General features: G+C 42.6%; 1 protein-coding gene across 1 annotated transcript; it reads right to left on the reverse strand.

Annotated features, from left to right (window-relative positions):
* Positions 1-2,472: 2,472 nt before the first annotated feature.
* On the reverse strand, positions 2,473-26,597 carry vcanb (versican b). Its single transcript, XM_080017872.1, has 17 exons — positions 26,519-26,597; positions 25,871-25,915; positions 25,661-25,750; positions 24,974-25,426; positions 22,704-22,878; positions 22,502-22,629; positions 21,588-21,881; positions 15,213-16,052; positions 12,568-12,764; positions 11,021-12,287; positions 10,806-10,919; positions 10,553-10,666; positions 7,942-8,100; positions 7,649-7,731; positions 5,219-5,363; positions 4,898-5,080; positions 2,473-4,258 (listed from the first exon to the last, which is right to left on the reverse strand). The coding sequence occupies exons 3-17, from the start codon at positions 25,722-25,724 to the stop codon at positions 4,038-4,040; spliced, it is 4,437 nt and encodes a 1,478-aa protein (XP_079873998.1). The 5' UTR covers positions 25,725-25,750; positions 25,871-25,915; positions 26,519-26,597; the 3' UTR covers positions 2,473-4,037.

Consider the following 26,597-nt stretch of genomic DNA (forward strand, 5'->3'; position numbering starts at 1 on the left):
ACAAGATGGGCGGCATAAATAAAATAAAATAAAATAAAATACTGTTACTAATTCCATAATACGCCCCATGGCTTGTAGTGCTTGGCTTGAAACCTGGATTCACATAAGCATGATTTACGGATATCCGTCGGGTATTTTTTTAATAGAAAATATTTATATGAGTACATATGAGCAGAGCATGGTAGTCCTGGCACTTCTGATCAATTCAATTGACGAGGACAGAAAACTAATAACATGGGAAATGAGCATTAGTTCCAGCATGGCGAGGGTGAGGGCCTTTTTTTTCCCATGTAAGGACAAAAGTTTGGGATAACTGTGATCTCACTGAATTGAATCCGCTTCTGCTAGTATCGAGTTTAGCCTTTTACTTTGGCTCCAGACTTCGGGGCAGGAGTGATAGCACTGCGCTCCTGGAACTGCTGGACAGACTCACAAGCGTAACTTAAAAAAAAAGACATAGTGACTCGCCTTAAGCTTGACTCACACCAGATCCGTCATCGCATCCGGCCGTGAGGAGCCTCTTCCCTGGCGGCCGTCAGATGAACTGCATAATGATTCGTATCACATAAAATATGTCAGGGAAAATGGGAGAGCAAATTTTTTTGTTTTTGTTTTCCCAAGTACATGAGCGAGTGGGTTCCTCAGCTGGACTTCAGCATGTTCCATTTGAGGGTTTGAAACTTCCGGAGTGCATCATAGCTTTTCGGGTGCGAAATCCAACTCTCCATAAGAATGAGCGGACTTTCGGTTGGTTCTCGTCATTTGTCGGATTCGGTGTGAAGCCGGCTTTAGACCTCCTGTATGTGTGAGGGTAAAAAAAATCAAGAAAGGAGTAAAAACAATGTCGATTTATTTTAAATTTTCCCCTGGAAGTATTATCTTCATATATTGTCAGCGACCCTCCCAAGCCGTTGTTTCTTGCCCTTTCATCATGTACTGTACTGTATGTATGCCCAACTAACTTTACACCGTCAGCAGCCTTGTTTAGGAATACAGTCTTCAAGAATTCAAAAATCGAATGGATCGCCCAAACTGAACTCAAAATAAAACTGTAGATAAGTCATGCGTCTTTTCATTTCATTCATTTCATTGTCATTATTCAAAAATAGTTGTGGCGGAAACTTGTCTGGGTAGGGCACAAGGTGTTTTCCTTTCAATCTTTCCACTCGATGGTATATGCCAAAACCTAAATAAATAAAATAATAAAAAACTGTAAATATAATATGTTTATATAGATACATACGTATATGTACATTGCAGATTCATTCTGTATAAATACATATATAGTATATATTATATAGATTTAATAATTTGTGTATTTTTCCTTTTATTCTTTATTTATATTTATAAGATCTTTCGGATTCAAACTTAAATAACTTAAAAACCATAAATAATATAAATATTTACATGTAATTAAATAAAAAAATAATATATACATATACTGTATAATATACAGTATATACAATACAGTATAGATATACAGTACTGTATATAATAACAATGATGAAATAATAATAATAATGTATACATGTTTTCTATATATTTTTATAAAAGTATATATATAATTATTTCATTATAACTATTATTATAAATATATTTTATAATAACAATTCTAAACGTTAGATCTTTCTGATTCAATGTTTCCATTAGACCGTATATGTAAAAATAAAATAACTAAGATTATATGTATTAAACTTTTTTATTTTTTTATTTTTTTACTAACTAACAACTTGCACTTTTAAGAGTCTCCACTGCACGGCATCAATGCATTTAGGAAAATAAACGACCGCGTACGACTATATTTAAATAATTAAAATAATAAAAATAATAGTAAAATAAACTTATAACAATGGCTATGTTTTTATGTATAAGATATATACATATATAATTGGTGTGTGTGTATGTATATATAAATATGCCAATTCTATAATTTCTATATTATAATTGAATTGTATATTTATATATGATATGTACAGTATCACTGGTTTGGAGCCGTCAGCGCCAGGTGCACACGTAGTTCCTCAGGGTCCTGACCTGTCCATGTTTTCTCAGGGCGGAGGGGGGTGGCAACTTGCTGGAATGTTTTCCCATCATTTCTTTGGAAACACAAATCTCTCTCCCAGTCTCTATTGAACTTAGAAGTTAAAGAAAAATGTTGTGACTGTTTCACTAAGCTCTGGATGCCGTCATCCAGGAGATATTTTTATTTTTTGTGTTGATTTTGAGGTCATCGGGGTTTCAACAGAGCTATTTTTTAGGCTCCACACTCATGCCACGACGTTATTATTACAGCAGGAGAACAACACCGAAATAGGAAACTATTTTTTTTTTTAACATAGAAAATGAGTCTGCCAACGTATTCACAAATTATGATTTAGTTTAAGTACAATATTTATTCCAGCTATTTCAGAAGGTTCATAAAGTGACCTCTTGCTGGAAATAGCGGCAATAATAAAATGACCAGTCTAAAAATTTTAATTCAAATTTTATTGCACACAAACACACACAAACACACACACACAACACATGGGTGTTGGAACGAAAATATGATGACAAAAAAACACATTGAACAGTAACTTTAAACAGGAATTTAAAACAAAGATTACATATAAATAAGCTCTTCACTGCAACAGATCACTCCAGTCGAACTCGAAACAATTTGCGTATTTGCCTATTATCCCTAATAACAACAAAAACAAAACACTTCTTAGTATATAAAAAAAAAAGGCCTTATGTGTTCAGAACAGAAACAGAATGGTTAAAATGCACAAGATAATGATCCAGAAAAACAAAAACAATCTTATCAATGTGTCCCTCCAGAGCATGCAAAAATATTTGATCGTGGTCCCTTTATTGGTTACAGTCTGAGTCAGCACCACACATTGAGATCTGTAGTTTTGACAAAATATTTGTACTTATCCCTGGTCTATAAATGAATGAAAACGACATTTTGGTCAGGCGGGGACGTGTTGACACGTCACACGGCTAAACAAGTGTACAATACAAAATAAAATCAGGCATTTTCATGAATTAAATGAGAACATGTTTTCTCTGCAAGGCACAACGTGACAAGACATCTGTAAACAGCAATGACATCATCATTATCAGACTAACTTCGGTTCTAATGACCCCCCCCCCCCCCCAAAAGAAAAAAAAAATCACAGTCCATATTCATATTTCAATGTATACAATAAGTTAGATTAATTTGGCTTCATATAATATCTATCTGTTATCCTATGATTAACAACATAAAGCCCGAAAGCGATTGACTCGCTATGCGCCAAATACTCAGCATAATGCTCATGCGGCTCTATAGTAGCCTCCCTCTCTGGCTCTGTGTTGTAAGATTAAAAGCAATCAAATAAACCTATTGAATCATCTTTAAAAAATAAAAAAAAATGTTTAGTTCAAATATCTACGATGGAAAACAACCCAAACGAACAAAACTGTGGTCGATTAATCACCGATTGATTGATTGACTGACTGAAACACGTCAAAATAATTCAACCATGAATTTGTACCATGTATACTTTGCTCGAAAGCATTTGGATTTCTTAAAAAGATTTCTAAACAAAGTAAAAAAAAAAAAAAAAATTTAAAATAATAATAATAATATTGCTTTTGAACGAAGGCACTGGATGGGACATACCATGTTCCAGATCTGACACAAATGATGACTAAATAAAAGTTTCACATATCCTCCGTTTGAGATCACTAGATTGGGTGAAGGCATCTCACTGAATATAAGTTAGCAAATGACTTTAGCTGAGACCTCTAGTGGACGCTACATCAATACACCATAAAATTATTCAAATTGTAATATTACATATGATGTTGATTAGGGTTCAACCATTTTATACAGTAAAGTGTTTATGGATATTGATTCATTATGTGAAACCACTCCCTTGTCCTATTGGGAGCCACGGAGAGACAACGTACATTACTGTGTACTCTGTCTAAGCAGGGTTTTCTTTTTTATATAATAATAATAATAATAATAATAATAATAATAATAATAATGATAATAATATTGTAGATCAGTGTCTGATCTGATCGCCACCCGCTGGTTGGAAGCCCCGCTGCCTCTTCTCCCTCTGGAGAGGATTCCAGCTCTGCTTGTGGAAGTGGTGATTCTGATGCTTCCCTTGCTGGTGGTTGTAGAAGCTTTGATGGGTGTGATGGCTGAAGTGCATGTTTTGATGCTGGTTGTTGGGTTGGTGCCGGTGCTTGTTGGCGAACGATTTCTGGTACGTTGCGGCTGATACAGAAAACAAGGAAGCGACGTGTTAAAAAAAAGTGTCTGCACTGTAAGCACTGAAAGCACTGTAATATTATTTTAGTATTTTTTATTTATTTTTGTATTTAAAACATTTTATTTATATATTTTGTACTATTATTTATTTTTATTTCATTCCTTAAGCAATCATTTTAAATAACTGACCAATGTAATTGTTTGCACTTTGCTTGAAATCTATTTCCAATTCCTTGACATTAACTAACCCCAACCCCATATTGAAGTAATTTTTTAATAAAACTTATATTAAATATAAATAAATTGTATAAAATATAATATAATTAATAAAAATAAAAATTAACTGGTAACAATAATAATAATAATAATAATAATAATAATAAAAATCATTGCTAATTTATGGTAGGGTGGGGCACCCACACAGCCACAAAAACAGTTAAATTATGATTTTATATCAATGTTATAATTTCTTCCTTATTTCATGGATAACCTTCTCTACAATATAGGATGGAATTTGATGCCAAGCTTTCTCAGGATATTTTGGGGGGAAGCCATCATTACTTCCTTGGTGGAGGGGAAAATAAAACAGTTTCAGAAGTGGTCATTGTATTTCTTCGTCCCAACTCCAAACGGGCCGGAACTTACGGCTCATGCAGGTGACCTTGGGGACGTCCCACTGGCCGTTGGCCCGGCACCGGATGGTTGGGGTGTGACGCTGGATGTGGCCCTGCCTGCAGTGGTAGCGCACCAGGGAGTTGATCTCATAGCGCTCCTTCAGGGGTCCGAACACCCAAGCGTCCTTCACCACCGGGGGCTGGCTGCAGAAAACTGGAACGCAGAGGGTTGAAACTGTAAGGGCGCTCAAAAGGTGAGGCTTAGGGAAATGTTGTGATATAAAGACTGTTTTAACTGTTATTAAGTCTTTCTATGGCTGTGCATTCGTGTTTTGTTGACGGGTGCCGCTACCTGTTCCCTTTTTGCAGGTGAAAGTCAGGTGATAGTTGCAGGGCACGTCGTTCCACTGTCCTCCTTCGTGCCAAATCATCACCACGCAGTCTTCCCCCGACTGGAAGAAGCTGTCCGGCTGGTTTGGCCTCCAGTGATCGTATTGCTGGGAAGGTTCACAATGTTCATAATATTGCACATTTTCATAGACACCAGGCTTGCAGTGTTCAACCCATAAGTTAAAAAAAAAAAAAGATCTTCATGTTTGTGATCAAGTATTGTGACTGGGCTCTTTTGTTGAGGTGTACAGCAAACATGGGCATACAAGCTAGAAATATAGGAGTGATGACTTTGAACCCCCCCCCCCCGGATAGAAGAGTACAGCCCAACGGGTAGATGCAGGGGAAATGGAGAGCAGCAAGTAAGGCAGCAAAGCAGGTAGGGCAGGAGGGATGGGCTGGTTAAATAGGCCGCAAGCTACGCATAGTTAATACATAAAAAAATAAACATTGAACCAACATTTTTCTATACTGTATAAACAGTACACAAAAAATGCATCTTCAGTATTTTCTCCGAGACGCTCACAGGGCTCTTTTGCACCTCTCCACATCATTCCAGGGCTCAAATGAATCACATTAAAATTCAGTATAAGTTTCACCAATGTGTTTTTGTTCATTTTTAGGTCATTAAAATATGACCTGTATATTGTCATTGTCGTTTATTTTGAGATTTATTTTTCAGCTTCATTGTTAGGTTTACTTCTATTGTTGATTCTTCATTTTTAGGTTTATTGTGTATTATTTTTTCCCCCCTATCTTCTTGTTAGTCGTTACACTATTGTATATTGCCAAATTTCCAGCCAATTCATAGGTGTATTACATATTGCCATTTTATTTCTTGTATATTATTATTGTATATAATAATAATAATAATAATAATAATAATAATAATAATAATAATCATAATTTATGTGAGCTGTTGACATGGCAATTCTCCTCTGGCAATGGATGGATGAAGGAAGGAAGGAAGAAAATGTATTTGTAGTATAATTTACATAGAAGATAGTAACACATATAATATCTATCTATGGATATATGGAAGTAAAGGGGTTAGATTGGAAACACCTCTGCACTGCTGGGGTGGGGGGTGGTGGGGGGGTCTTAAGAGCAGAGTTATGCACAGTGGTTATTTTGTTCCATAAGGAAACAGAGTAAAATAAAATAACCTACATCTAAAATAAAAAATACACTGTTCTGCGCACTGTGGGCATGGTCGGGGACCAAAGCCCGCCCTGCGGGGATATTTCAGATTGGGGGATATTCGTAAAACATTGGGGGCAGAAACCCCCAATGCCCACCTCTAACGACGTCACTGAGTTACAGTATGTATATTATGAGATGTAATTCAAAGAATAACCATGCAGGGGTGCTAAGAAGTTTCTATTTTTTAGGCTCAATCCAGCTGTGGCACTTGTGGCTTCGGTCTTGGGGGGACTTTTATTAAAGAAAGAGAAAATGATGACACTTTTCATTAAATAAGCTCCTCTCAATATCCATGTGTACCAACACGGACATAAAAACTGACAAGAATGGACATATGGACTTAATATCAGAGGCATGCAGTCTCAAAAGCTAACTCTCTCTCTCATATATTATTATTATTATTATTGTTATTTATATTGCAACATACAAACATTCATTTTCATAAAAACAAGGGTGTGCCTCCACATTACAGGCTCACACAACAGGCTGCTTGGCTCTTTTTTTCCTCCCTCTCTTTTCCTCCCTCTGCTGCATAACTCAGCTCACATGCTTTAACAGCTGAGGTCTCCTCAGGGAACCACAATGTGTGTGTGAGAGAGAGAACTTGTCATTAAACAAACACGCAGGCGAACGGTAGGGGCGCAGAGCAGGGCCTGGGTCACTCACTAATAATCGGAAGGTTGCATATTATTCCGTCGATAATGGGAAAATGATAGAAAGAAAGTAAGGGCAACAAACATTGCCTTCGGTTACGCGTATGGTTTCGACGCAACCGCGGGCGTCCAACCACGCGGGGAAGTTTAATGACAAATGCGACCGCGCTCATAAGTCACATCTGAGCTGGCATCGCGATCTGATCTGCGGCTTTTGTGTTTCACTCGGCCTCGGACAAGGAATTAAAATAAAAAAAAAATAATAAGGGGCTGCATTTTTTAATGGCAATAGGAGATCCGGCAACAATTATCTGCGGCTTTATTCGGAACATCTTCTACTCAAACCCGCACGCCTCTGTCAACAACAAACAAGCATCCAAGAAAATGAGCATGAAAATGAGAAAAAAAAGAAAGAAAGAAGAGCGAACGAACCGCTATACGATGAGTTGAAGGGCAACATCGAAAGGCAAAGAAACGGGATAGGATTTCGATCAGTTCGGCTTGAAACGACAAAAAAGTGCGGCTGCCCGGCTCACCATGGGCTTGCCGTCGGTCCATCGGAAGTCTCTCTCAAACATCTTGTCGTTGAGACCGATCCACTGGTAATCGTGACCGAGACCTGTGGAGACACAATTTTACCAGATTGTTATTATTTTTTTCCCCCACTAACATACCTTCTGCAGCAAAAAAATACACAGCACACCGTAGCGGTAGATCTACACAGGAAGAGTCTTGGCCTTGCCCACATGAATAATGGCAAAATAAGGGCTGTGAGGTACACGGTGCTGTTAGGTTAAGGGTCAGAGTTATGCACGCGGCGCGGACGTACGATTGATGTAATTCTGCTCTTCCTGCGACAGAACGCTGACCAGGTGGGCGCCGTGCAGCCGGCACTCCCTCTCCGCAGCGTCCCAGGTCCGACGGTGGGTGACGTACTTGTAGCAGTGGGACTGGAACTTCTGCCAGCCGGGCTGGCACACCTCGGTGTCTGACAGGGCAACATCGAAAAAAGGACATAATAATAAACAATAATAATAATAATAATAAATAATAATAATAACAATAATAATAATAATAATAATAATAATAATAATAATAATAATTTATGTGACCTGTTGACATGGCAATTTTCCTCTGGGAATGGATAGATGAAGGAAGGAAGGAAGGAAGGAAGAAAATGTATTTGTAGTATAATATACATAGAAGATAGATAGTACACATATAAAATCACATATCACAAATTAATGAACGAGCAAATGAAGCAAGCAACTACCGAACGGACGAACAAAAGGAAGAGACAGATCAGCTGCACACCAGAGGAGAGGGCTTGTGCACCAGACGGGGACAGATCAGATCCACAGCTGGGAAGAAAGGCCCCTCCACGCATGAGCTCAGTAACCAAGCTGGACTTCATTAATCCTCTATACCACAGCCCTCCCGTTGTCCAGGTCCAGGGCACGCACACGCACGCTCGCACGCACGCTCGCACGCACGCACACACACAGAATCAAAATCAAACTAGTTTAATATACAACAAGTTTAAGTCCTATAATCAGCCGCCTGCCTCGTCGGGCTGTGTAAACAATGACTGTTTTGTCTTTGCAGAGTTCAGACGCGTGTGTGTATGCCAATAAAGGCGCGATGGAAAGTTTCTGTCCATGCTGGAGGGTATTAGCTATCATCAACCCCACTATTGATCATCGTAATAACTCCAGCATGCACCACCTGGAGGGTCAGGTGAGGACAAACCAGACGAACCATTCAGGAAACACTTCCCCTGGGAATGTTGTTCATGGTATTATGATTTGAAGCTCGTTTGGCCTGTTTGAAATATTTCATTAATTATATTTATGTATATCACAATATTATATGTCTTTAGATCTTATTTTAATGACAGGGCGTATAGGTAATATTTATGGGCCATCGGTCATATATCGCTAATCTCCACTGCATTTAAACACATCTTTTGACGCAACCTTTCGCCACAAGTGCGCAGCACGTCCTATGTGAAAGCCCCAGAGTCATACCCTGCTCATATATACCAAATTGGAGTATGATGTCACAAAGCGCTCTACTCCACTACTTCCAGTTCCCTCTGCTCTCGTCACAGTTTTACCCTAACTCCTCCTACAGATATGGTCCCTTGTCAATAAAACTTGTACCACAGCATATCTGGACTGCCCCGATTACAATCCTTTGGTTTTGTGTCCGTGGGTTTCACGGTTTCTGAGCGCCATGGGTTCGACATGGTCGCCGTATTGGGGCGGTCAAGATCCGCCGATAAACAAATGCAGTGTGCGCTGGGGGGAGGGTTGCAGTCCCCTGAGTGGAGTTGACTGCGGCTCGCCCGTGAACGTACATTAGAGAGAAATATACCCGGTAACGGTGTGGGAAGCCTGCATTGGCGGAGACGCACCAGCGTTTCCCTCTCCTCCGGTGTTTCACTGTGTGTACAGGGGAGAGTGCTCCACTGACAGAATGTCCAGTAATTCCACAGATGCGTCGATGAAAGTGGGAAATAAACCCGACCATCACCGGCGGAATGTCCGGCGGGATTTTCTCCGGGAGCAATCTGCGATCTGCTCCACAGCAGCAGGAAACGGAGTAAATGAAATACATCTAGAGTTTTTATTTGCTTTGCTTGGAGAAAAGATCGCTCTCACCAGGGGGTGCAGGTAGTAATTTGCCTGTTACTACCAGCGTTCCCTTCTGGCAAAAATAACATCTGTTTTTCTGCGCTTATTTTGGTGAGTAACATAAAAGTTGTTTAATGAGTAACTTATTGTTTATTCTTCTAACAAGTGTTTTTCTTTACAAATCAAGACTCGATAGTCATACAATGGCAGAGCTGTCAGTGCTGAAAAAAACACATATGTTTAAATCGAATCGAATCTTGACCCTAAAATCAAAAGTCAAATAGAATCATTGATTTAACTTATCGTGACACCTCTAATAATCGTCTATCTGCAACATATATTACACTAATATATATCTTTTCAATTAGATGTGCTCAATATTGTACTTGTTTTCTCTACAGTCGATGGCATGTACATTAAAAACTTCCTGCTTTGTGTGCTTATATGGGCATGAGTAGTAAGTTCTGGGACTTTAAACTGAAATTGACACCATGGAAATTCCTGCATAAAAAAATAAAAATAAAAATAGGAATGAAGTAATGGGGGAATCCACTAACCATAATATTACTTATATGTCACACAAATCGTAATAATCAGTCTGCTTTTGAGATCATATAGTTATAAACTTATATCTATGAAGCATATATATATTTACAAAGTACTGCCATTTATGCGATGGATTCTAAACTGCCCAGTTTAATGGCTAAAACCGTAATTTTTATTGACAGTATGTCTACTGAGAACAAGATGTAAATGACTAGTAAGAACACATTTTCCAGGTATTGATACAGGCACGTATCGTACCGTGTTGGCAGAGCTCTCCTGCGTAGCTGGGCAGACAAAGGCAGGTGAAGGAGTTGACTCCGTCCAGACAGGTGGCTCCGTTGTAACAGGGGTTGGACTGGCATTCATCTACATCTGCAGACACACAACACAAGCCTCCATTATTCCACGCCATCAATCTGTCACTACAGTGTCAATATCTGGGGTATAAAGAGGGTTGCTCTGTGTGAATGTGTGTGTGTGTGTGTGTGTGTTGGTTTGTTGTAGCATATACCTGTATCACAGTATTGCCCAGTGTATCCAGGTGGACATACACAGACACTTGCTGTTCCCTTCTTGTAGCAGGTTGCGCCATTGCGGCAGTCATTGACTGAACACGGCAAGAGATCTAGACAAACAACGCAATATTATAACAACAAATGATGTGTTTTGTGGGACACCCAATTTAACTAACTGCAAAACTGTTAATGGCCGGTGTATTCCATTTACCTCTAAGGTTTGTGGTGCTGGCCTCCACGGAATAGGTCATGTCGAAGCCTGTCTCTGGCAGCACCGTGGAGCGGGCTTCCTCTTCTGGTAGAGGCGTTGAAGAAGGGTCAGGGTTCAGGACCCAAGGAGGAATGGAATGGGTGTGGTGGTCGGTTGGGAGAGCGGTGGAAACTTTTGGGTGGTCTATGTAATGTGTTGAGCCGGTGGTAGATTGTGTAGCCTGTAAGGACTGAATTGACTGTGTAGCCTGTGAAGACTGTGTAGCCTGTGTAGCCTGTGTAGGAAGGCTGGATGAAGGGTATTTATCATCGCTGGTTGCTGCGGTGTGTTCCTCAACATGAGAGGCCGCGACGGAAGTACGTGCGGGATGTTCCACTGTGGTTTGGTCCGCCTTGTATGTGTTAAGCGGCGTGGTTTGGTCTTCGACGGTCGCGGCCATCATGGCCGGCAAAACAGCAGCAGTGACCTTTCCGCCATGCGGGTGGTCACCCGACCCCTCCTGATCCCCAGAGGTCTCCCCGTCTCCGGAGATCGGTTCTATTCCGGAGCCCGTCTCCGTCGCCTCCTCACCCGCGCCCGGGAGGAGCCCAGCCTGGGGGGTGGCGCGAGAAGACGGCGGCGTACTCGTGAACCCGGTTGTCTCCGGCGGATAGACGTCTTGTCCCAAGCCCGCTTGCTCAGCTGATGTAGAGCCCTCTGAGTCCCCTGTCTCTGCCGGGGTCCTCGGCTGGTGTTGGTCTGGGGCGAGAGTGGAAAGCTCAGCGCCTGTTTCCGTCTCGTCCGTCACCATGCCCAATTGTCTGTCAACGGCCGCGGCGGCCTGGGTGGGCAAAGTGCCATCGGCGGAGCTTCCGTCATCATCAGTGGTGTGGCCCGCGGAACCCTCCATGTCCTCATACGGGGAGGGTGCTGTGACGGACTGGTGGGTGACGAGGTGAGAGGAGGAGGAGGAGCCAGGGGCCAGGGACGAGGCGAGAGACGAGGGTCTGGTTGTGCGGGGTCTCCACGTGGACGTCAGGTAATCCGGCTCTGACAGTATCTGTGGGTATGTCTCAGTGGGGTTAGTTTGGTGGACGATGTCCTCCAAAGGCCGTGTTTCCGAGGGAGTTTCAATGGCACTGTAGTCAAAGGGAGTAACACTCTCTTCTTCCTTTTCTCCTTCATGTTCTTCTTCTTCCCCCTCCTCTTCTTCCCTGGGCTGGACAGGGGTGGCCGTCTCAAACTGGTCACCTCTGGCCTCCTCTGGCTGATCCGGCTCGAATTTGACCTGGTGAGTAGCAGATGTTTTAGGAGTCAGTTAGTCGGTCTATTAGAAAGGAATTTTTTACTTTTATTTTTTTCCTAGGACATATTGTGTGCTATCACCGGGCGCGTTGCATTACATTTCACTGCATATATGTATGAAAGTATGTATATGTATGTGACAAATAAAAATCTTGAATCTTGAATCTGAATCTTGAACGAGGTGGTGGGTGGATCAGTTAGAGACGACAGGGAACAATGCTAATGAGGTCCAGGGAAAGGGGGATCACCCTGAATCCCAGTACCTCGTGTTTTCCGTTGATGAAGCTCAGCGTCGGATGCAGGGTGATGGGAGCGGGTAGGACAGAGTCGACGTCGCCACTGCCCTGGGAGAGGATCTCGCTGTCCGACACTGACAGGCCAGTGAACTGGGGGAATTGAAGAACGGGGCTGTCACCACCGACCCCGATGGGCTGGTTTAGGAAATCCACAATTTCATTCACTGGGAATAAAGGAGAAAGGAAAGAAGAAAATCACATAAGACAAACCTTGATATCTTGCTAGACTTGCAAAACATGATCTAGCATCTACTACGGTTGATCATTTAGGACAAACATGGAAGCATGTCAGCTAAATTGGTCCATCAGCTTCGAAATTCAGATGATTCTAGAAATAGATTGTTGAAACAAGGTATTAAAGGGGACCTACGGTATTATGAAAAACACACCTTTTTCAGTGCTTGTGCACATACATTTGATTTGGGTCTCTCTGTCACACACAAACTATGAAATACTGTAAGAGTGGTGATATGAATATACTGTAAGAGTCAGAAATGAATCCCAACTGTCTGTGAAGGAACTGCAGACAATGGAAATGTAAGTATTTAAATTAAAAAAAATTCTGCTGTGTGTTTCCTTCTAAAAAAGGTTTTTTATAAAAATATGCGGTCGATAGACTGTAGGCTGCGGCGCGTGACCCGCTGTGCATTTCTCCAAACAAAACCAATAAAAATTGTGTGCTTTTATTGTAGATATTTAAATTTATATTATTTTCCGACATTTACGCGAAACAAAAAAATTCTGCGTCTGAGAGTCCCGTTGCTGAGTTTGTGCCCCCTTCAAGCTTGAAGCCCCACAACGAAAGTTGGAACAAACTTTTAAATTGTAGCCTTGTAGATCTAATATGAATGAAGATTCAGCAACTGGATTGCTTATTTCTCAACTCAAATTTGTTCCGAAACTGATTTTGGGGGACTGATAGGGTGAAATCAATGAAAGGTTGCCTACTACATACAACGGAACACGGAGTAAAGCTCAAACCCCATTTGCTCACAGAACTCGGGGTTGGAAGGGTGGCTCCACCCACATAAAACAGCCCATTTTGGAACAGGATGGTAGGGGCATGTTAGAATGGCTAGAAAGCATAATCTATGGTATTTTCATTAAAAAAACCTAAAAACATGGTTTGGGGGACCTCAGAGACCTATATTAACTTGTGTAAAAAGGAGCATAGTAGGACCTTAGTAGCCCTTTAAAACCTTTGATATTTCAAAATGTTAATAAAATATACAGCATAACACTAGGTGTACCTGTGTTACAAGTTATGTCAGAAAACGTGTGAGAGAAGAACGTTTGTGTTTTTGTGGCTCAAAATTCAAGCATTTGCCAAATCAAGCTCTTATGCATTTTGATATCCTGCTTAAAAACTGTATCCCAGATAATGGAACATAAATGTTGTTGATGTCTGTTGTTCAATCTGAGGGATTTTGTTGGGATTCTGTGTTACAGGTTATGATCAGGGTTGTGCATTGCCATGGTCTGAGCTGCCATGGTCTGAAACAATGCAAGGTTGTGTGTCTTCTTCACTAAGAATTTATGGCAATACGGGGAAGTTATATCGTGGGAACCGGCACAAAACGTAAAATACTCAACTCAAGCACTGAATGTGAGAGTAGTTATTTCTTAAACTATACAGCATTATGGTCAATACTGTAATAACATAGGTTTCCCATACAAACTATCTACTTTAAGCACATACTGTACATACTCCATATTGTATATATATGTATTTGGAATCCAATATATTTTGGGTTTTTCAGTGATAATACCACCCTTCTTTGATTACACAACTTGAGGATTTAGGAGTTATGAACGCACAGGCATTGTAATCTGAGTTTAAAACCAAGAGATTAGGGGTGGATTAGATCATTTAGATCCAGAAATCCAGAAAAATTCAGGAAAGAATCATTTGCAAGATACATCAGTTTTGGAGGTTCCCATGCAAACATACATACAGTGTATATATATATATATATATATACACATACATATACACACATACATACATACATATATATATATATATATATATATATATATATATATATATATATATGTTTTTTTTTTTGTTTTTTTTTGATCAGCCACAACATTAAAACCACTTACTGTACAAGTGAAGTGAATATTATCGATCATCTCGGCACATGGCACAAGTGGGATATATTAGGATAGGCAGCAAGTGGAGATGATGATGATAGAAAGTGTCAGAACACACAGTGCATCGCAGTTTGCTGTGTCAGAGTGTCCATGCTGACCCCTGTCCACCGCCGAAAAGCCCCTACAATGGGCACGCGAGCGTCAGAACTGGACCATGGAGCATGGAAGAAGGTGGCCTGGTCTGATGAATCACTTTTTCTTCTCCATCATGTGGATGGCCTGGGTTACAGTTATCTGTGGGATGTGCTTGAACAGCAAGCCTGATAGAAGGGGGTCCCGCCACGCAACTTACAGGACTTAAAGGATCTGCTTCTAACATCTTGGTGCCGAACACAATATTCGTCGTTATTAGTGGTGGTTTTAATGTTGTGGCTGATCCGTGTACATCATAAAAAAAAAAACATATCAAAAAAACATATCAAAAAGTATCAAAAAGTGAATATTAAAACTCTTACCTGACTGTGTTTTATCATGGACATTGACGATGATCACATTGATCACACCCTCCTTGGCAATGGCAGGTGACTGCTCGAGGTATGACTCAGTGGATCCCGTGATGCCGGTAGAAGAGCCCGCCTCGTCTTCTTTGAACACCACCGCGGGCTGCTGGCCGTCCATTGTCACCAACGCAGGCGTGGGGACTATCCAGGCCTCGGCACTCAGGATGACGCCTTCGACCCCGGGTCGTGGCGAGGTCATGACCGTGGGCTCTTCGGAGCTGCCTGAGATGTCGCTGCCAGTGCTTCCCTCTCCTCCACTACCGCTCCCACTCTCCCTTCTGTCCCCCTCCTCACTGCCGTGGGCGATATCGAGCTGCGCGGGCTGGGTCTGCGTGGAGGGAAAAGCCGGAAGCGCCATGGGGAGGAGGGCGTCTCCTCTCCCCGGGAGGGACTCCACCTGGGTTAGGCCCGTGTTGAAGTCTTTGACCTCGTAGTCTGGGAAGAGATATGAAGCCGCAGGGTCTGTGGGACCCGGACCCGGACTGGGATGGGGGTCTGTCATCGTGGACGTGAAGACCACTGCGGCGGTCTGTGGCATTCCACCTGTGGTTGGACGTCCGGTTGTGCTGTAAGCCTCCATCCGATCCTTGGCTGCATGGTAGCTACGTGTACGGGATGCATCGGAAGCCGTTTCTGGCCCTTGAGTCGGCGAGCCGCCGACTTGGTCAAGTCCTTCTCCATCGCCGGGCGAGGGAGACGTGAAAGAAGAAACGGGAGATCTAGACGTGGTGCTACCGGGCGCCTGGGCATCAACGGCCTTTGGTGGCAATGCGGTGGTTGGCTCTGGCAACTTGGCTGCAACGGAGGGCGGCAAAGGAGACGCCAAAACCAGATAGCACAGAAAAAAAACAAATCCAAAAGTGAGAATGGGGACAGGAGAGGAGTGAAAAGAAATAACGAAGACAAAAGAAAGAGGGACGGGGATGAAAAGCTTGATTACTGCCCCAATGGACATGGACGGTGATTAGCTGTGAGAACAAGGTCACAGCGTGCATCAGTGCACGGTCAGGCTTTATAAGGAAATGGAGCAACGATCATAATTTTTGAGACATGAGGTCACCTGTCCAACATATGACATATTTAATTCCTGCCTGCTGCTATGCCGCCGGTGTCGGAATGATAGAATAATAACAGAGCTGGTGCGATCCCCGCCAGCACGGCTTCATCTTCTCGATAAAAGACTGGTAAACACTGTTGAAACTGGCAGTTTGAGCGGTTTTCAGGCCGGCATCCTACCAAATATTTCATCTGACGTACAGTGTTTCTGAACCAACGCGCAGCGACACACTAATGTGCCATGACGGACGGCCAGGTGTGCCGTGAAATCGTTTTGAATTCCACACGAGATAAATGGCGGACATTTGATCTTGTGTTGCAAGATCAAAAATTCAAGGCTGTACAAATCCATCCGTTCCAGTCAGAATAGAAGGCCTGTGTTCATCGGAACAAGCTCAAGTTTCACACTGAGAGTGAGAGCTATTAGCAGTGATGCAATTTTCGGTTGCTTTTTGAGATTCGGTTCTCGACAAGTCAGTCAGTAAAGACTAAAGAGTCGATTTTCAATTTTCTGACCCTTCTTTTGTTTGATTCAGTCGGCGTAAAGGACGTTGAGCCAGGGAGGACTTCCTGTGAACAACGGATGAGCGCCAGAAGAGTCTCTTTGACTGACACTGAGTTGTGAATGGAATTCTCACAAGAATCATTTGATCCTGTCAAAACGTTCGATTTTGGTGGCGTGAAAAGTGTAAATCGGCCGCATCCAATATGAATTATGGCAAATGCCTTGACCTTTTATGTAGCCCACTGAAATTATTTTCCGTTTGTGAGTCAAAGATTCACTCCCGAGTCACTTCAAAGACGTGTTTGAAGTGACTCGGGGAAAAAAAACGAATGGTTTGCAAATCTCCCATCACTAACTCGTACAGTGGTAGGTATAATAATGGGCACAGTTATACACTTTTGTGGTGTTTTAAGTGGTTAACAGGACAGTGGGGTAAGAGTGAAAAAGTTGCCGTGGCAGGAAAAAAAAAAAAAAAGGTTGATTTCGTTCGTACATCTCAGCTTGCGATGATTAAAAACTGCAGGGACATTTGAGGCACTGCCTCTCTAAAGTGGTTTTCTATCAACTGAAAATGTATGTTTAGCTTTGGAGAAACATCAGCCATTAGAAACCAACTCGGGGAAAGGAGAGGGCGCACCACGCGGCGCACACAATGCCTCTTTGTGTTGTTCATACAGAGAAAGCTGTCGGCTTTGAACGTCACTGGCATGCTGCTTTTATAAACAGTGTGTAATTGACCTGTATGGGTGGAGTGGCTGCCCCCCCCTTCCCTCTTTCTGATTTTCTCCCGTCACATTTTTATTTCTTTATTTATCCATCCCCGAGTGTGTACAGAGTAGGTGCAAATTACCGATAGGCTTCCAAAAGTAAAGGAAAGGGGAGACTTTTGGTTTTGGCAGTGGTCACACTTTGGAGGAGCCAACCCCCACCACTTTAGAAGCAACGACCCCGCCTGCCCGGCTATGATGTCATGTGTTTGGGAGCCGCGGCCATCTGGCCGGGCGTCTGTCCTCATATGTCACTTATACTCTTACTGTACCGTGAGCTCCTTCTGCAGCCTCGGCTTGGAGCTCCGCCGCCCCATTTAAACGCTTTGGCAAAACACATGACACGGCTCCGCAGGTTAGAAAAGTACCGACACGTCGCCAGGACGCATAACTATGGAGAGAGGGCTGCCGTCTACTTGAAATGGCTGGGTTTTTCTACGGGAATACTATTAGACAATTTCAAATGATGAACGGTTCTTTGGGAGAACTTGGTCATCATTGGGGCGGTTTCGTGGACCCAGATTATGCCCAATCTTAGACTGACATGGCCTTTATCAGTCATGGTTAAAAATAGTCTCAGACTTGCCCTGGTCTCGGATTAAAACATCCGATTTCCAGAAGGAAGGTTAGAGCTACTCTAGGACTAATTGAAGGGTTAAATTAAATCTGACTAGAGGCGGGTTTATTTTTGGATAAATGGACGTGGGCCTCTAGGTTGACCTTGACAATAGATAACATGAATGATCTGGACTAAGACCAGTACCAAGACCAGACAGAAGGATCCCACTAGTCCCTTTATTACCTTATTCTAGAACATCCTAGTGTAATACAAATTAATCCTAAATTAAGCAAGGTGTCCAAAAGGCATTTTAGTAGGATTAGTTTACTTCTGATTGAGATTAAAGGGAAGCCCCTTTCCCACTTGCACTGAAAGCCGTAAATCTACTGGCAATGTACCGTATTGGCGTCATGTGGTAATGGAGCCAGTGTCGATTTCTGTAGAAGTCGTTAATTCCGTTCCGTAAATTTCTCCACTCTCGACCTAGTATCATTTCCAGGAAAATGCCGGTGTGGCTGTAAATGGACGTGTGTGGGAATAGAAGCAGTAACATTGCAGTAAAGACGGGGTGGCGCTGAATACAAATAAAGCACGACTAGTGGGTTTTTACAAATATTAATTTCATGCAAATATAAAAATAAAAAATACTTTTCGGGAATAAAAAATTACAGATCTGATCAGAAAAAGTCTGATCAGAACCGTGGAGCTCGGCTGCAAAGACGAGAAACTCAAACACGTCCAGCCTCTATGGAGACAGGTCTTTTTATTCTTAAATCGGATTCTTTTTCTTCTTAAAAATGCCTCTCAGACCCTGGATGTGTCTTTTAGAGTTAGGGGTGCGGTGCGGGGACATTGGGCACGAGCGCTTGGCTTGCCCGCCGGCTGCACCCCAGCGTGGAGCCGGAGAGGGGACGAGCGGACAGGGAGAGGTAGAACGGGTGGAGAACGTTCCTTCTCCGGAAGGAGAGGGTGTAGGACAGGTTGAAAATCATCACACTGATTTAACAACTTTGGGTGAGGGTTTTTGCGTCCGGGAACGCGGGCTCTGTCCCCTCTCAGTCAGCGGAGGGAACCGAGTCCGATGGGGCGGGGAGGCGGGGAGCGAAGCGCTGGTCTGAAAGCGAAACCGATTCTGTTTCTTAGTCTTGCGTGATATTAGAGACCTCTCACAGGAGCATGACGTAATGTATCCGGAACGAGTGGGAACAGACTCCACACCGAAGTTTTTGGTAAAGGAGGCTACCTACTGCCTTTGCGGGATATTTTTTATCCAGCAATGTTACGGATTCCACGTGGGACTTGGCCTTTAGTGTTACTCCCCCCTTTCTCTTCTTCCTCTTTTCCATTTGGGCAGGGTCCAGCTGCGATGCATTAGGGACCTGTCCTGTTTCTTGCAGTATCTGTGTTAGAGAGCACGAGTTGGGTTTTCCCCTCATAAAAGCCCCACCACAAACACAGCAGTATAAGTTTAATCTGTACTATATGTTTTTGTTTTGTTTTGCAGATGCCCCAACATGTGGATTCTCTGTCCTGCACCACTCCTGTCTGCTGTGTTGTTTCTGCGGGTGACGAGGCAGACACACAACTCTGAGAGAGGTTTAATGCCCGAGTATCAAATTTGAACGATGGATCAAATTTCCCGGCTGTGTTGTGTATTTATACTAGAAACAGAAAATATCCTCAAACCGGAGGCAAACACTCTAAATTAAAGATTACACGTATAAATTTGAAGGCGGAAAAGCTCCCATCAAATCCGGAAGAAAAACAACAAAAAAAACAATTAGAATGTGAGTTCAGAGGGGACCTATTATGAAAAACCTTTTCAGTGCTTGTGCACACACATTTGGGTCTCTGATGGGCCGACTAACATACAAAATGTGAAATAAGACGACCCAGTCCGTTATTTGGGAGCTGCCTTTGTCAGAAAACATGTGATTCAACAAGCCCTACAGATTTGTGTCTCCTTACTAAGTCATTGGTGCCTCATTAGAATTAGAACCGGCCCCCATCTGAGTAATTCCACCGACGGCTGGAGAACCACCAAGTGTCGCCGGACCCGCGAGCATTATGTCGAAGCTCAGCTAAGAGCTAAGCATGGGAACTGTTTCTCTTTTGACTGCACGGTCCAGCACAAATCTTTTAAAAAGAAAGAGGAATCAATACGAACTGTCCGTGACAAAACTGTACGAGAGAAATGTAAGTATTTAAAAACAAAGTGTGCCGTGGATTTCTTTTGGCGTATTTGGCGTATTTCAAGTGTAACCGAAACAGAATGTATTTGACAATGTTACTAAAATACGAGAATGTAATACCGAGAACATTCAAGAAAATTTCGATACGTTTGATACTTGACTGCATTAAAAAAAAGTACCGCATTGAATGGAGGGGCTTTTACTTTGAAAAGACTATTGTTTTATTGAGTATCTATACTCCTACATAAGTATATAGTACAGTTTAGGCCTCTTAGCAGCATAGAGTGCAGCGCGACCCTGAGTTCTGAATGAAAAAAGGTGAAAAGAACAACTAATGTGGATTTTTGCAAAATACAGACCAAGTCTCTTGCAGCATCTGTCCAATCAGAGCTGAGGGAGTGCTCACCCTGATAAACAACAGTGCCTACAGCGGTATAAGACAGCGTTTACCAACCTTTTGTTTGTGCCACGACACACCACTATCCTGTTAACCACTAAAAACATCACAAAGATGTGTTTATTGTTGTGGCCTACTAATAGTTAGTGAAGTAAGACTTGTAAACGATCTGTTCGTACTGAACATCTTTAAAATGACTCAGGGGTCTGGAGTCATTCAGGCTAAAGAGTGAATCTTTGACTCACAAACTGAAAACAATTACTGAAGACAGAATTGAAGTCCAGACACTAGGGACTAGGCATTTGGCATATTCATATTGAATGTGAATGTGTACTCTTTGTATTCCACCAAAATAAATAACTGAATGAAAGGATTTTGGGGAAAATTCCAATCACAACTCAGAGTCCTCCCTTGCTCCCAGTGAGTTACATCAACTGAATAAAAACGAACAGCAAGTCGGAAAATGTAACCAATCGTTACTGGAACTGATTAATTAGCACGGCCTGGCAATTTAGAATTTGCAACACTAGAGCCGGTTTCCATTATTTACCTAACGACTCGTTTGACTGAGTGACTCGTCAAGAACCGAATCTAAAATAAGAGTCGAAGCTTTCATCACGATGTACAGTCGTCACTTTCAGAGTAAAACATGAGCACGGAGCTGCTATTCTGGCGGGAACTGACGCATTAGATGAAAAAACAGCCTCGCAATTTGGATCTTCCATTATTAATAAATTTTTTAAGTAGAATTTGAAACATTCTGGCCTTAAAGGAATGACATTTGCAGCACCGGAAAAAGAGCGCTGTTACAATGCAATTATGGTCTATTTGTCGCTTTCCTATTTCCGTCTTACCTTTGAAGCAGAATACTCCGTGCTGGTCGTCAGCGCTGGGGTAGCCCGTTTGGTTCTCGTAGCGGTAGAGGGTGCGGACGCCCAGCTGGCCTCCTCCGCACTGCGGCCGGGGGATGGAGATGGGGTAGCGGACGCTGCCGTCAGCCAGCCAGCCGTAGTCGCAGCGGTTCAGGCCACGCCTCCAGGCGGCGAACATCTGCCCCGGGGACGCCAGCACTGCATCGTGCTTCTGGCACTCCCGCCTGGCCTCCTGCAGAGTGAGCTTGTGTCGGATGGGAGGGTAGAAGACGTCGCCTGCCGGGTGGATAGAGATAGACATACACATACTGTACGTCGTATTTTGACATGGTACCTCTTCAGGATACTTGATAGTGAAAGTGGGTGTTAACGTTCAATGCAGAAGAGGAATCAAATTACTGTAGGAATAACGTCTCTAGGGTTAGGGTTATATAGTTATATTAGACTTAAATACAACCCTAACCCTAACCCCAACCCTAACCCAAATCCTACCCTCTAACTTCTAACCCTCTATTGATCTAATAATGAGATTAATATGTTAGATCTTTATTATACATTCATGATTTGTCTTGGTTATTACAACAGGGTTAACAACAGCTTATTAGAAGGCTGCACTTTTAGAAAACATAGTTTATTTCCAGGTATACATGGATGATTGAAACTTAAAAACCTTGAAGGAGGAAGCAGGAGTCGGGGAAAACAGTAGGTGGATATTGCAGAAGCACCCAAGTGCCCTGGCAGTTGCTGTTATGTGAGCCAGCTTACCGGCCCAAGAAGCCTTTCTGGCACCGTGTTACGGCACTGTTGATGCACCCCTAAAAGTAGCCATTTGAACTAAAGGACGAGGAATTTGTTTTTGCAAAACAGATCATACAAACGGCTCCGTCGCCGCTTACCCTCCAGTTTGTCTACATAGCAGTAGACGTCGTATTGCTCCGTGGGGTTGCGGAGACCATACGTCCTCACTCCCGGCTTGGCCTTTTTATCCCCTGCGCAACCGGGTCGTGGCACGGTGATGGGGTATCTATGAAAATTCAAAAGTGTTTATACCTGAATATGCGTCAATATGCCAAAAACACTACAAGTACAAATCCACACCTGACCGTCTGGTCGGCGAGCCAGCCTGCGTCGCACTGGTCGAAGCCGTCCTCAAACGCGGCGTTCAGTTGTTCCGGCGTGGCAATGGTGGCCCCGGCGGACAGGCACGCGGTGGCGGCCCTGGGGAAATCCAGGGTGTAGCGGCTGGTGTTGGCCCTGTAGTGGAACACCACCCCTGGAGAGAGCGAAAGAGAGAGAGCAGAACCGGAACCATAATCAGAATGAGTTTATTCCACCAGGGGCATCAGTATTTACATACGTACTACGCAAGGAATTTTGTCATGGTGAGGTTTGGTGTCCTTCTCCAGAGAAGCGTTTATGAGAATCAAAAGAACAATAGAATAAAATAGAATAAAAATTAAAGTTAAAATAAAATACATAAATTATCTACAAATATATACAAATAGCCGAAAAATACAAAAAAAAATGTAAACAGAAAAAGTCAGATGTATAATATTAAGCTTAACAGTCTGAAAATAAATGACTAAATAAAATAAATTAAAATAGCCAAATATAAACATATAGACAAAAAACACAAAACAGAAATAGTCAAATATATGACAAATATACAGAATACACAAATGCGATTCTATGGGCAGGTTAAGTTATTGATATGGGGATATCGGAAAATCTGATCAAATTATAATTATAAATGATTCCTATGTATTTACCAAGTTATTATGGTTGTACAGTGTTCCAGGAGTTTTCAGGAGTCCCATTTAATAATAATTAAAAAAAACCAAAAACATTCTTGGTCCACTCAGTGCAGGAGAAACCAAGGACTCGAAATGCTCAATCCGTTCATGCCGTCCAACTGCAAGGTGGCGGTGGAAAAATCTCTTCTTAACTTTACATTGCTACTACAAGAAGACAACGGGCCTCTCTCTTATCCATAATGGTCCATAATTAGACACGATTATAGGCCAGAAAAGTTAATTCCGGGTGGAAACCCGATCGCGCCGCCAATACAAGTCGAGCTCCCCTGTAGAGAAGTTACAGTATAGAAAAAATCCCAGAATAAAAGACATTTAACTACTTTGGCTGTCATTCCGGATCTGTAAGAAGTTGTTTTCTTGTATGATTAGCTCCTTTATTTTCAGCTGGATGGGAAAGGATTATATCTCTGGTCTGCGAGGATATCCCGACAGGGGTCGAGGGCTGACATGAATGAAGTGACCGGGTCCCTAAACGGAGACTTGTATGTCACACATAAGGACCGTCTTTGTCAGCAAAACCCTCTGAACAAAGCCAAGCGTTCAGCCCAAATGTCGAATCTCTGTGAAATGACTTGCGACCGGGGGGTTGAGGGTTAGGGTTGTCTAATATTCTGCCTGAGCGATGAAGAGCCAGCCATGTGAAAATTACTCCAAAGGAAATGGCCTCAAAATACGCACATCCTACATCCTAGTTCAACTTCAGAGGTCACAGAAAACTTACGTTCATAATCGACTTTAATTATGAAAAATGGCACTTTGGATTGACCAGATGAAGAGCCCTTTAAGGAAAAGTCCCTATGTTCAGAGTCAACACCTCACAAATATTCCCTCTATCTACCCAGAGAAAAGCCACAGAGATTCTAGAAATGACTATTGTGAAGATGCGTTATATATGTATTTATTTGAAAAAAGGGATGAAGCACTATAGCCTGACATGGGTTCCTATTGGTTCCTTTTCTGCAAGAGCTGGTCACACGGGGGACTTAAGTAGAGTCTGGCCACTTGCGTCAGGATCAGAATCTGTTCACTGGGGCCAAGTACATTTTCATGTCCAAGGAATGTGTCATGGTCATAGTTGATGCATTGTAGTGCAAACAGAAAGTAATGCTTGGCAGTCTAAAAACAAATGACACGGGCTTGGTGGCAGCATAAGGATGGAAGTATTGACTGGGTCTAGGTATAAATATGAATATAGTGGATATTTCTGTACATGATGTATGAACAAAGAATAACAGGACTAGCTAGGAATAGACTAACTTATTACAGTGTTATTACACAATATTGACCAGGTTATAGTATGTGTGTGTGTCACTAGAATCTCCACTCCATGGCCTATGATGTGCAGTGTGATTTAGGTGATGGGTGAAATGGTAAGCCTTACTATACGTGCAGCATATCACTCATAATTATGAATTAGGAATTATGAGTTATGCAGTATTATCTTTGCATAACCCATTATACTCATAAAAATTATATAACACAATGTTAGAATAACGTAATTTGTATTATGTGTGCACAAGACAGCAGCCCACCTATTGCATCTATTGCACTCACCATCGACATTGAGGCTGACGGTGTCCTGGGTGTCTTCCATGCCGTGCATGACCTCGCAGCGGTACAGTCCGGCATCGCTGGCCCTCAGACGGACTAGGATGAGCGAGGCGTCGCCCACCGACAGGGGGTGGCTCGGGACAGACACCCTGCCCTGGTACTCCTGCCCCACCTTGGCCACTCCTCCCTGGGCCACCAGCACCACCAACGGCTCTCCCTCTCCAGCCTCCAGCCGGGTCCACTTGATCCTCAGCTGCTCCTCTACGATGTGGGTGTCAGGAGGAGGGTCGCCGGTGCCGGAGGGAGGAGTGGGCGTGGGGGTCTGCGTCGTGGTGGGAGTTGGAGGGGTCTTGGAGGGGTTCGGCAGGATGGAGAAGTGGCACGGCAGCACCACCTTTCCAGCAAGGGAGCCACTCGCAGGTGAGCTCTTCTCTATCGTCATGCTGTGTCTGGGCACTGGAATGGGATCGGAACATTGTGGATCACGAATAAAGACTTTCAATTCAATGATTTAATTCAAAACGGAATTGGGCGGGGTCACGGTGAACAAGGGAGAAATGGTATTTAAGAGCCAGAAAAAATTGTAAAAGTCAACCACAAATCAAATTTGTGAGTGAATGCCTTCCGAGTGATCAGAAGCTCAAACCTTAAACCTCATAACTCAAATAACCATCACTCAAAATAACTCACCTTGATGAGCAAGGCCACAGCACAGACACAAAAAGTAGAGCAGGTGTCCTATGTGGGGAAACATCTCAGCCAAATCTAGAGTTATGATCACTGAAACAAAAAAAGCAACATCTTATCATACAATATTTATATATACAAACACATATACAATATATATATATATGGGTTTTTTTTTATATACATATATACAAACATATATAGCAGCCACACCTTGGGTCTAGTTAATTCAGGTCCAGGAACAGGGTGGCTGTGCACCTGTTCAGCAGAGCAATCAATGAACACAGGTTAAAATCAGCCCACACACACACACACACACACACACACACACACACACACACACACACACGGAGAGCCTTTGTCATGACAACTTTCCATCTGCTCCCGGCTTGTTACATCTTGCCACTCTCGCCAATAAACTGGTGTTTGTACCATCATGTACCACCATGTCTCTGTGTAAGCGAGCCCCTAGAAAAACCACTCATATATGGATATGATTATATGTTTTTACAGTACACACAAACACACACTATACAACATATATATATATATATATATATATATATATATATATATATATATATATATATAGAGAGAGAGAGAGAGAGAGAGAGAGAGAGAGAGAGTCCAGTAACTTTCTTGATAAGCCTCATCAATAAAGACGGATTGGTGGATCTTAATGGACAGACACGGGTTCGCGTGTCTGTCCAGCTTCATCATACGTTTATCACATCTTCATCCAGACATGCACGTACGGGACCATGCATTCAAGAAAAGGCTCATAGTGGCGTGCACTGGCACGAGCAACGTTTACTAAGTGAAAGATGCGGGGAGGGAGGGAGAGGAAGACGTAAGAAATACCTGATGAGAGTCCCAATGACGCGGTGAAATGGTTGTGATCTCGGTGTCTCAGGTCCCAGGGAGAGAGAGAGGGGGGGAT

This window comes from Zeus faber, assembly GCF_960531495.2.
Source record: "Zeus faber genome assembly, chromosome: 17".
Taxonomy (NCBI): Eukaryota; Metazoa; Chordata; class Actinopteri; order Zeiformes; family Zeidae; genus Zeus; species Zeus faber.